The 12345-nt window shown below is 41.3% G+C and overlaps 1 protein-coding gene across 5 annotated transcripts in view; it reads left to right on the top strand.

Moving 5' to 3' along the window:
- rbl2 (retinoblastoma-like 2 (p130)) overlaps nt 1–12345 on the top strand; it is a 210997-nt gene that overhangs the window by 141721 nt on the left and 56931 nt on the right. For 4 of the 5 annotated variants that reach the window (XM_070897999.1, XM_070898001.1, XM_070898002.1 and 1 more), the window contains 5 exons: nt 2424–2501; nt 6437–6549; nt 7159–7262; nt 8140–8277; nt 11365–11529. In XM_070897999.1, the coding sequence (XP_070754100.1) occupies nt 2424–2501; nt 6437–6549; nt 7159–7262; nt 8140–8277; nt 11365–11529 (598 nt within the window). The remainder of the gene's footprint in view (nt 1–2423; nt 2502–6436; nt 6550–7158; nt 7263–8139; nt 8278–11364; nt 11530–12345) is intronic. The other variant, XM_070898000.1, reaches the window with a different exon arrangement.

Here is a 12345-nt window from a genome sequence, read left to right as displayed (position 1 = left end):
GAATTTCATTGTATGGCTAAAAATATGAGCTTGCAATAGTTGACTCTGATTATCCCGTATTGGAACATAAGAACATAAGAAATAGGAACAGGAGTAGGGCATACAGCCCCTCGAGCCTGCTCTGCCATTAAATAAGATCATGGTTGATCTGATCATGGACTCAGCTCCATTTCCCCGCCCGCTCCCCATAATCCCCTATCCCCTTATCGCTTAAGAAACTGTCTTTTTCTGTCTTAAATTTATTCAATGTCTCAGCTTCCACAGCTCTCTGAGGCAGCGAATTCCACAGATTTACAACCCTCTGAGAGAAGAAATTTCTCCTCATCTCTGTTTTAAATGGGCGGCCCCTTATTCTAAGATCATGCCCTCTAGTTCTAGTCTCCCCCATCAATGGAAATATCCTCTCTGCATCCACCCTGTCAAGCCCCTGCACAATCTTATACTTTTCGATAAGATCACCTCTCATTCTTCTGAACTCCAATGAGTAGAGGCCCAACCTATTCAACCTTTCCTCATATGTCAACCCCCTCATCCCCGGAATCAACCTAGTGAACCTTCTCTGAACTGCCTCCAAAGCAAATAAATCCTGTCGTAAATATGGAAACCAAAACTGCATGCAGTATTCCAGGTGTGGCCTCAGCAATACCTGTAGCAAGACTTCCTTGCTTTTATACTCCATCCCCTTTGCAATAAAGGCCAAGATGCCATTGGCCTTCCTGATCACTTGCTGTACCTGCATATTATCCTTTTGTGTTTCATGCACAAGTACCCCCAGGTCCCGCTGTACTGCAGCACTTTGCAATCTTTCTCCATTTAAATAATAATTTGCTGTTTGATTTTTTTTTTTCTGCCAAAGTGCATGACCTCACACTTCCCGGCATTATACTCCATCTGCAAAATTTTTGCCCACTCACTTAGCCTATCTATTTCTTTTGCAGATTTTGTGTGTCCTCACACATTGCTTTTCCTCCCATCTTTGTATCGTCAGCAAACTTGGTTACGTTACACTCAGTCCCTTCTTCCAAGTCGTTAATATAGATTGTAAATAGTTGGGGTCCCAGCACTGATCCCTGCGGCACCCCACTAGTTACTGGTTGCCAACCAGAGAATGAATCATTTATCCCGACTCTCTTTTAGTTAGCCAATCCTCTATCCATGCTAATATATTTCCCTCAACCCTGTGAACTTTTATCTTGTGCAGTAAGCTTTTATGTGGCACCTTGTCAAATGCCTTCTGGAAGTCCAAATACACCACATCCACTGGTTCCCCTTTATCCACCCTGTTCGTTACATCCTCAAAGAACTGCAGCAAATTTGTCAAACGTGACTTCCCCTTCATAAATCCATGCTGACTCTGCTTGACCGAATTTTGCTTTTTCCAAATGTCCTGCTACTGCTTCTTTAATAATGGACTCCAACATTTTTTCCCAATGACAGATGTTAGGCTAACTAGTCTTTAGTTTCCTGTTTCTTGCCTGTCTCCTTTTTTAAATAGGGGTGTTACATTTGCAGTTTTCCAATCTGCTGGGACCTCCCCAGAATCCAGGGAATTCTGGTAAATTACAACCAATGCATCCACAATCCCTACCGCTATTTCTCTTAAGACCCTACGATACAAGCCATCAAGTCCAGGGGATTTATCTGCCTGTAGTCCCATTATCTTACTGAGTACCACCTCCACCCCCCCCCCCCCAGCCCCCATAGCCCCTTGACTATCCACTGTCGGAATATTGTTAGTGTCCTCTACTGTAAAGACTGATACAAAATATTTGTTCAGAGTTTCTGCCAATCTGCAGTCATGAGAAATGTGGAAATTATTATCTGAAGTACTTTTATTTACAATGCATTGACTGATGCAGTTGTGGGAATCTGTACTAAAGAATTTTGACCTATTCAAATTTCATGAGAACAGGTGGAAAGGACTGTTGGCTTTTCAAGCTATGTGACAGTTTGTATGAAAGCTGTAACTTAGGACAATAGTTATGAACAAAACAAATATATTTTTAAAAATCTAGAGGGCTACATGCAGTCAAAGCATATGATTAAAAGACAAGTAAAGAACTTTAAAACTTATTGGCAAGTGACCAAGTCAGGAGGTAAAAGATGGCATACATAATAAACAACATTTTAGTAGGTGTCTTAATGAAATACATAAGACGAAAAACTAGAATAAGATGAGTTTAGGGATTCTTAAGGCAACCAAGAAAACAAAAATAAGAAGGAAATAAAAAATTGCTTGGTATACAGAGAAATACAAAACAATTTTTGATATATAATTTTAACGTGAACTGTTAAAGAACAGGTAAGCAATAAACAGTAACTTTGGCAGTTGGGTGGTAAAAGTACAGGACATACTAGAAATTCTTAATGAGCTATTTCTTCATAAAGGAAAATTATGTAATATTTGGGATGATCCGAAACAGGTATACAGTGTGGGTGCGGGAGAAATCTGTAGTTCTGAAGAAACTGGAGAGTACCACTTCTCAAGAAAGTGAAAACAGGTACTGGAGACTGCACATCAGAAACTTGTCTTGGGCAAATCATCAGAGACTGTCTTTATAGATATCATAGACTGTCATTTACATGAATTAAACTTTTATTGAGTCAGAATGGATGTAGATGAGACAGATCCTCTAGGAAAGAGTGATCATAGCATGATTGAATTTCAAATTCAGTTGGAGGGTGAGAAAGTTGGATCTCAAACCAGCGTCCTGATCTTAAATGAAGGCACTTACAAAGGTATGAAGGCAGAGTTGGCTAAAGTGGACTGGGAAAATAGATTAAAATGTAAGACGGTTGATAAGCAGTGGCAGACATTTAAGGAAATATTTCATCACTCTCAACAAAAATATATTCCAGTGAGCAGGAAAGACTTTTTAAAGAGAAGGGAGAACTAAGGAAATAAAGGATGGTATCAAATTGAAAACATTGGCATACAAAGTGGCCAAGATTAGTGGGAGACCAGAGGATTGGGAAATTTTTAAAAACCAACAAAGGACGACAAAAAAAATAATAGAGAAGGAAGATAGAGTATTAGAGTAAACTAGCAAGAAATATAAAAACAGATAGTAAGAGTTTCTACAGGTATATAAAAAGGAAAAGAGTGGCTAAAGTAAATGTTGGTCCCTTAGAGGATGAGACTGGGGAATTAATAATGGGGAACAGGGAAAAGGCAGAAACTTTGAACAAATATTTTGTAATGGTCTTCATGGTAGAAGACACTAAAAACATCCCAATAATGGATAATCAAGGGGCTATAGGGAGGGAGGAACTTAAAACAATCATTATCACTAAAAAGAAAAGTACTCTGTAAAATAATGGGACTAAAGGTGGACAAGGCCCCTGGACCTGATAGCTTGCATCATAGGGTCTTAAAAGAAATAGCTGCAGAGATAATGGATGCATTGGTTTTAATGTACCAAAATTCCCTGGATTCTGGAGAGGTCCCAGCGGATTGAAAAACCACAAATATAACGCCCCTATTTTGAAAAGGAGGCAAACAGAAAACTATAGACCAGTTAGCCTAACATCTGTTGTTGGGAAAATGCTGGAGTCCATTATTAAGGATGCAGTAGCAGGACATTTGGGAAAGTATAATGGTCAAGCAGAGTCGACATGGTTTTATGAAAGGGAAATCATGTTTGACAAATTTGCTAGAGTTCTTTAAGGATGTAACGAGCAGGGTGGATAAGGGAGAACCAGTGGATGTGGTGTATTTGGATTTCCAGAAGACATTCGATAAGGTGCCACATAAAAGGTTACTACACAAGATAAAAGCTGGGAATGTGGGTAATATATTAGCATGAATAGCGGATTGGCTAACTAACAGAAAACAGAGTCGGGATAAATGCGTAATTTTCCAGTTGGCAAACGGTATGTGGTGCCACAGGGATCGGTGCAGGGGTCTCAACTATTTGCAATCTATATTAATGACTTGGATGAAGGGACCGAGTGTAATGTAGCTAAGTTTGCTGATACAAAGATGGGTAGGAAAGCAAGTTGTGAGGAGGATACAAAAAATCTGTAAAGCGAAAGGTACAGGCTAAGTGAGTGGGCAAACATTTGGCAGATGCAGTATAATGTGGGAAAGTGTGAGGTTATCCACTTTGGCAGGAAAAATAAAAAAGCAAATTATTATTTAAATGGAGAGAAATTACAAAATGCTGCAGTACAGAGGGACCTAGGGGTCCTTGTGCATGAAACACAAAAAGTTAGTATGCAAGTAATCAGGAAGGCAAATGGAATGTTCGCCTTTATTGCAAAGGGGATAGAGTATAAAAGCAGGGAAGTTCTGCTACAATTGTACAGGGTACTGGTGAGGCCACACCTGGAGTACTGCATACAGTTTTGTTCTCCTTATTTAAGGAAGGATATACAGGTGCAGCGTCCAAAATCCGGAGTTCCGAAATCCAGACTCTAGACCGATTGGTGGCAGGGATGTCCGGAATCCGTAAAATGTTCCGGAATCCAGACGCTGCCGACCTCGAGGTGCCACTGCTGTCTGACCTCGGGCCTCGCCGCATCACACCTCGCTACTGCTGCCCGTCCATGGGGCCTCCTTGCAGGCCCGCCCGAACACCACCTCTTCGGTGGGGCCTTGCCCGGCCAGCTCCTCTTCGGCGGTGGTGCCCGCCCGAACATCTGCACAGCGGCGGGGCCCTGCCCGACCAGCTCCTCGTCGGCGGGGCCCTGCCCGACCAGCTCTTCGTAGGCAGGGCCCTGCCCGACCAGCTCCTCTTCGGCAGCGGAGGCCCATCCGAACATTTCCACGTCGGCGGGGCCCTGCCCGACCAGCTCCTCTTCTGCAGCGGGGCCCCGTCCAAACATTTCCATGTCGGTGGGGCCCCGTCCGAACATTTCCACGGTGACGGGGTCCCGCCCGGTAACCTGAACAGCTCTTCGGCGACCACCGCCCCCTCTCTTTCCCCACCCCCCCCCCCCCCCCCCCCAGCTTTCTGATGTCCTGAAACCCAGAAATACCCGAATTTGGCCTCTGGTGTTTCAGGATTCATGACATCAGCAAGACGTTCCAAAGTCCGGCAAAACGCAAAATCCAGAATAGCCTCGATCCCGAGGGTTCCAGATTCGAAATGCTGCACCTGTTCTTGCATTGGAGGCTGTTCGGAGAAGGTTCACTAGGTTGATTCCTGAGATGAAGCGGTTGTCTTATGAAGAAAGGTTGAGCAGGTTGGGCCTATACTCACTGGAGTTTAGAAGAATGAGAGGTGATCTTATTGAAAGATACAAGATAATGAGGGGGCTCAACAAGGTAGATGCAAGGTAGATGTGGGGAAATCTAGAACTAGGGGACATAGTTTCAGAATAAGGGATCGCCCATTTAGAACTGAGATGAGGAGGAATTTCTTCTCTGAGGGTCGTAAATCTGTGGAATTCTCTGCCCCAGAGAGCTGAGGAGGCTGAGTCATTGAATATATTTAAGGTGGAGATAGATAGATTCTTGAGCGATAAGGGAGTGATGGGTCATGGGGAGCGGACAGGGAAGTGGAGCTGAGCCCAAGATCAGATCAGCCCATGATCTTATTAAATGGTGGTGCAGGCTCGAGGGGCCAAATGGCCTACTCCTGCTCCTATTTCTTATATTCTTATGTTCTTGGGTCTATTATTTTGTTGAGGCTTTCACAACAGCAAAGCAAGGAGATGGAATTCATATATATTTATATGTCTGTGGTAGAACTCTGAGGTTGTAGAAGATTGTAGGTTCAAACCCTTCTCCATGGACCTGAAGACATAATCTATGGTGATATTTCAGTGCTGTACTGATGGAGTAGTATATTGTTAGAGCTGCTGTCTTTCAGATGAATCATTACACCGAAGCCTTGCCTGCCTGTTTAGATGGATATAAAACATCCTATGGCATTATTTCTTCACTCTCTTCCCACAAAAGAATGGTAATATATGGAATAGGCTGCCAACTGCAATTGATATGAAAAATTTTAATTTATTTTACAAAATGCATGAGTTACATTTGAAGATAAAGATACTGGAGAATTACTAAAATGAGGACCAATAACGATAGTCAAAAGCATGCCTCTGTATGAATGTCCCAAGACAATACAGCATGGTGTGAGACTAAGGAGGTGGGATGACAAAAAATGATATAATTGACACTGGTATTATGGCAGAATGGATTGAATGGTGTTATCTCGTTCTTTACTTCCTGCGCTCTTGTGATTTTAAGACACAAATAGGATGAAATTTCTCTTTTAACTAAAACAGTGAAAAATCTCTCTCTTCCTTCACAATTAACAACCTGCTAACAAAGCTGCAGATTTCCTGCAGTTTTGTTCACAGGTAATTAGTTATGCAAAAAAATAGGCATTCTTTTTTTTTGCTGAAACAGGAATCCAACCCTGAAAGAATCAATTTTAATTCACAGTTGTTGAGATGAATGACAGTGTGTTTACCTTTCTTTCAGGTCTTGCTCCAGAGATCCCACACAGTCTATTCTTAACAGAGTCAAAGAGATGGGTGAAATATTTTGTCACCATTACACACAGTCCACCAAGGATCACTCTGGCTTCTCAATAGGTTAGTACAGGTGACGCTAAACAAAATTAATAGCATAAGTTACTGAATAAACTGCTGCATAATGATTGTTCAGTTTCAGTATATTGTATTGTTAATATATTCTTCCATATAAAATTCCGTTTGAGAAAATAATACTGGCGGCATGACTGGAACAGGTTTTTTTCAGAAACTCTTAATAAATACTATTAATTGTAGGGTAAGAATGCTTGGCTGGAGCTTGGGTTGCTGTTGTCCATTTCTTCTGCAAATACCTTGAAGTCTGGATGCCTGCCGTCCATGTTAATTGTGGCAAACATCTCCCCTCTTAATTTAGGTTAATTCCGTGTCATTTTTAGCCCATCCTGACCATGCCACTCTGACTCGCATGTATGTGCTTCTGATTGCCCCCAACAGTGTCAACTCACTCTCGCCTGAGTCCTTCGTTACCTTTTCTCTTCAGCTGTTCCTATTATCCTATCATTAAGAGTAAAACAGTTTTCATTATTATTGAGTTAAGGGGGGACTATTCTTTCTTGTGTTGCAGTAAAGTACTTCTTTGAAAGGAAGTGATAAGTAGTGGTTGGCTGTGCAAAATGGGCATGTTAATATGGTTGGTCTTTAATTGCACAGACTATGCTACCAAGCGCCTTCGACTTGCAGAGGTTCTTTACTATAAAGTCCTGGAAGCAGTCATTGAGCAGGAAAAGAGGAGGTTAGGAGAGATAGATCTGACTGTAAGTACAACTTAAAATATTTTAAAAAGCAGATAAAACTTAGAAGTTACTGCTTGCAGTATTAGCAGTAAGCTTTCGTACATGAATATCACAAAAGAGTCAACCTTTGGTTGAACTGCTACTTGAATTGAGGGTAGTTTTCACACAAAGTGGCTGCCAGCAATGTGTCAAAGTTGAAACTTTTTCGATCTATGTTTAATTGTGTATTAGCCCTTGTCACTGAATACTTTTTAATATTACACATGAACCCATAATTGTGCTGGTGGCAGGCTCCTTAATGCTCTGTCCATTTTGAGGCATTTTCTTTTTAAATGTTGTGACTATAGAATAATAAGTTCCTTAAGCTACCTTCCCTGTTTGATGCCATGTCTCCTGATATTCCAGTGTGATTGTTGTGCACTGCTAACTGACAAACATTCTAGAATTGGGAAGAAGCTCAAATCAAGGGTACCACAAAAAATTATTTTTGTTATTGTTTAAAGTTTGGGAGCTGTCACAATTTCCATTCAGTTAGAAATAGCCTTAGTTACACTGCAATGCTTCCAATAAACAATCCTGTGGTCTGATTTTGAATTAAATTTAATGTCTATCTTACTTTTCATATTAAGCGTTTTGTTTTTTTGTATTCCTTTTACCACAAGTGATGTTGTTCCTATGTTTGCTTCATGGAAATGATGTCACAACAAATGGCCATGGGAAAAAAAATTTTGAATGAGCATGAGCTCCATGATGGCCAAGTGGAACAGTGTTAAGCCATACAGACCAGAAGATCCCAAAGATATTGCATATGTACAATAAAAAAATCAATCAAAAGAATGTCCAATTTTCATGGTTTACCTTTATCAAATTGTGGCAAATGTCTCTGCTTCACATACAGGGGATATTGGAACAAGATATATTTCATCGATCTCTTCTGGCTTGCTGCCTTGAAATAGTTATCTTTTCTTATAAACCGCCAGGAGACTTTTCATGGATCATTGAGATTTATGACCTTCCACCCTATCACTTTTATAAGGTAAGCAGTGCATAGCAGTACTAATTGGCCTTCTATTAACCCTTTTAAATTAATACTCCAAAATGAGGCCCAATAGCAGTCTTATCCTTCAGTAATTGCTTGAAGAAAGGCACTGTCTTTATTTTGCTGATAATTATTATTCATTATTCATTATAATTGAAATCATAATGTGTTCTTCCTTCACAATTGGGGCCAGTATCCTTCTCTACGTGTCTCTACATTTTCCAGACTCTCAACACCAAAGATGGCTCGATTTTCCTCCACTCCCTCCTCACCATAACATAAATCTAGCGGTGCACTTTTAGAACTGTCCCCTTTTAACCTCAGATAAATTCAGCAGTACTTTTTGTTCAGCTCATTTAAATAGCTGTGTGAGCACCAGGCAGGGCTATTGGCTGGGATGTGATCTTCACACCAAATTATGGAAGAGAAGTTGTACACTGCTTGCAAGTCTTAAAGTCAGCACAGGTTTCTGGCACTATTTTGACCGGCTTGCTGCAGTGCGAAAGAGCAGTCTGATAAGCTCCAGCCCCACGGCAGAGTGCTGCTGTAACCGTGAAGGAGGAAACAAAATGTTCCAGAAGGCTTAGCAGGACACCAGCTGCCCCTTTACAGATTCATCAATTAGGGGTATGGTAGCATAGTGATTATGTTACTGATCTAGTAATCCAGAGATCTGGAGACATGAGTTCAAATCCCACCATGGCAGCTTGGGTAATTTAAATTCAGTTAATTAAATAAATCTGTAATTAAAAAGCTAGTATCAGTAATGGTGACCATGAAACTACTGGATTGTTGTAAAAATCCAACTGGTTCACTAATGTCCTTCCTTTAGGGAAGGAAACCTGCCATCCTTACCCGGTCTGGCCTATATGTGTCTCCTGGCCCACAACAATGTGGTTGACTCTTAACTGCTCTCTGAAACGGCCTCACAAACCACTCAGTTGTACTAAACCGCTACAACAAAGTCACTGTGGGAGTACCTTCACCACACGGACTGCAGCGGTTCACGAAGGCGGCTCACCAACACTTTCTCAAGGGCAATTAGGGATGGGCAATAAATGCCAGCCTTGCCAGCGATGCCTACATCCCAAGAATGAATAAATAAAGAAAACAATCTGACAGAGCAACCAGCAACTTCTACTGTCCAGTTTCCCTGGTCTTCGGGGCAGACATAAGAAATAGGAACAGGAGTAGGCCATACGGCCCCTCGAGCCTGCTCCGCCATTCATTAAGATCATGGCTGATCCGATCATGGACTCGGGTCCACTTCACTGCCCGCTCCCCATAACCCCTTTTCCCTTATCGTTTAAGAAACTATCTATTTCTGTCTTAAATTTATTTAATGTCTCAGCTTCCACAGCTCTGAGACAGCGAATTCCACAGATTTACAACCTCTCTGTTTTAAATGGGCGGCCCCTTATTCTAAGATCATGCCCTCTAGTTCTAGTCTCCCCCATCAGTGGAAACATCCTCTCTGCATCCACCGTCAAGCCCCCGCACAATCTTATACTTTTCGATAAGATCACCTCTCGTTCTTCTGAATTCCAGCGAGTAGAGGCCCAACCTACTTAGCCTTTCCTCATAAGTCAACCCCCTCATCTCTGGAGTCAACCTAGTGAACCTTCTCTGAACTGCCTCCTTTTGTAAATATGGAAACCAAAACTGCACGCAGTATTCCAGGTGTGGCCTCACCAATACCCTGTATAGCTGTAGCAAGACTTCCCTGCTTTTATACTCCATCCGCTTTGCAATAAAGGCCAAGATTGGCCTTCCTGATCACTTGCTGTACTTGCATACTACTATCCTTTTGTGTTTCATGCACAAGTACCCCCAGGTCCCGCTGTATTGCAGCACTTTGCAATCTTTCTCCATTTAAATAATAACTTGCACTTTGATTTTTTTCTGCCAAAGTGCATGACCTCACACTTTCCAACTTTATACTCCATCTGCCAAATTTTTGCCCACTCCCTTAGCCTGTCTATGTCCTTTTGCAGATTTTTGTGTCCTCCTCACACATTGCTTTTCCTCCCATCTTTGTATCATCAGCAAACTTGGCTATGTTACATTCAGTCCCTTCTTCCAAGTCGTTAATATAGATTGTAAATAATTGGGGTTCCAGCACTGATCCATGCGGCACCCCACCAGTTACAGGTTGCCAACCAGAGAATGAACCATTTATCCCGACTCTCTGTTTTCTGTTAGTTAGCCAATCCTCTATCCATGCTAATATATTATCCCCAACCCCGCGAACTTTTATCTTGTGAACATCTGCCGGGCATAATCCGCAGTGATGTAGGAAGTGTTAATAGTGTCACTCTCGCTTCATTTACGTAGAACTTAAATGCTCCAAACCACGTTGCAATGCATGAGGAATTGCGCATAAAGGTGGACCCAACCATACAGATCTCTAATCCTATCACCTCTTTCAAAAGCCTTGGGAATTGGCACGTACACTGTTAGGCACAGGAAAAACCCATATGTCTTTACTTAACATGGCTGCCAGAATGCTTTGCTTTGGCTTAGTGGAGCAGAAGGAGATGCTGGAGCCAAGGCTAAGGAAAGAACTGTCATAATATAGTGGCTCAGCCTCGAAAATGTTGAGAAGTCAGTGACCCTGCTGAGGATGTTGACCAACTTTTAGTGGTGAGTGTAGGTGTATTTCCACTTATAAGCAAAACATGTTGACAATTTTTTTTAATTGGACCCAGGACTATATTTTTAAAACAAACTTCAGATTAAATCCATTGTTTCCACAGTGGTATGTAAATTTGTCAGGCTGTTTTCTGATCTGGAAGTGCGTCTCATCAACCCTATGCGTTGCATTGACATTTTTACTCCAAATCGATCCAAATGCTGATCCCTAACATAAATCTGTTTGGTGTAATGCATAATATTGCACACAATCCTAAATTATTCCTGGTTGTCAGAAAACACTTTCTGGAATTATTCTACCTTAGGCGAAAACTACTTTGCAATAAATTCAGGCACAGTGAAGATGATGACAGCAATATGAAATTCTTTGATGCACATTATGTCTGGAATATTTTGTTATACATTTTTTTAAGCTGATTGCCTATCTTGTAGGTGATAGAGGTATTTATAAGGGCAGAGGACAGTCTCTTCAGGGAGGTAGTAAAACATCTAAATCATATTGAGGAAACAATCCTGGAAAATATGGCATGGAAGCAAGAATCGCCCCTTTGGGATGGAATTAAAGATTCAGAAAACAAGGTTCCAACATGTGAGGAGGTTAGTATCCATCTTTAATTTATTGTCCGCTTTTGTATTTTATATCAATCTAATCACTATGAACCAAAAACTATGGCCATCGCTCTGATTGGTGGAGGAAATAAATTGCAGTAATTGGACAGCACATTGACTTGTGTCTATTTTTCAATAGGTGTCAAATACTCCAGTGACTGCTCTACAAACCACATTTATTCAAACTTAATCCTTCCAGACCTCAACACTAGTGCTGCCCTACTCAACTGTAAATAAGCACAATGATCAGTGCACTGAGAAGAGGGAAAAACACAGTAGAGAAAAATTATTTACCTTAATAATGCCTATTATTTAACAAAGAATCCTGCACACATTGGACTTAGTGCAGCACAGGTACATTTATTTCCCCAAATTCTCCCTAACCACTAAATAAACAGCACAGAAATGATTAAAAATGAGCAGAAATACAGGGTAAAATTCTTTATCCAGACCTCTGTATCCTGCCTGACCGGGAGCATTGTGCCAGGTAATAAGGGGGTACAGTAGCCTAGTGGTTATGCTACAGTACAGGACTAGTAATCCAGAGGCCTGGAGTAATAATCCAGAGGCGCAAGTTCAAATCCTACCACGGCAGCTGGGAGATTTAAATTCAGTTAATTAAAACAAAATCTGGAATTTAAAAGCTAGTAACAGTAATGGTGACCATGAAACTACCGGATTGTCGTAAAAACTAATGTCCTTTAGGGAAGGAAACCTGCTGTCCTTACCCGGTCTGGCCTATATGTGACTCCAGATCTACAGCAATGTGGTTGACTCTTAACTGCCCTCTGAAATGGCCTAACA

This window comes from Pristiophorus japonicus, chromosome 13 (genome assembly GCF_044704955.1).
Source record: "Pristiophorus japonicus isolate sPriJap1 chromosome 13, sPriJap1.hap1, whole genome shotgun sequence".
Lineage (NCBI taxonomy): Eukaryota > Metazoa > Chordata > Chondrichthyes > Pristiophoridae > Pristiophorus > Pristiophorus japonicus.
This window is presented reverse-complemented; position numbering and strand designations above follow the sequence as displayed.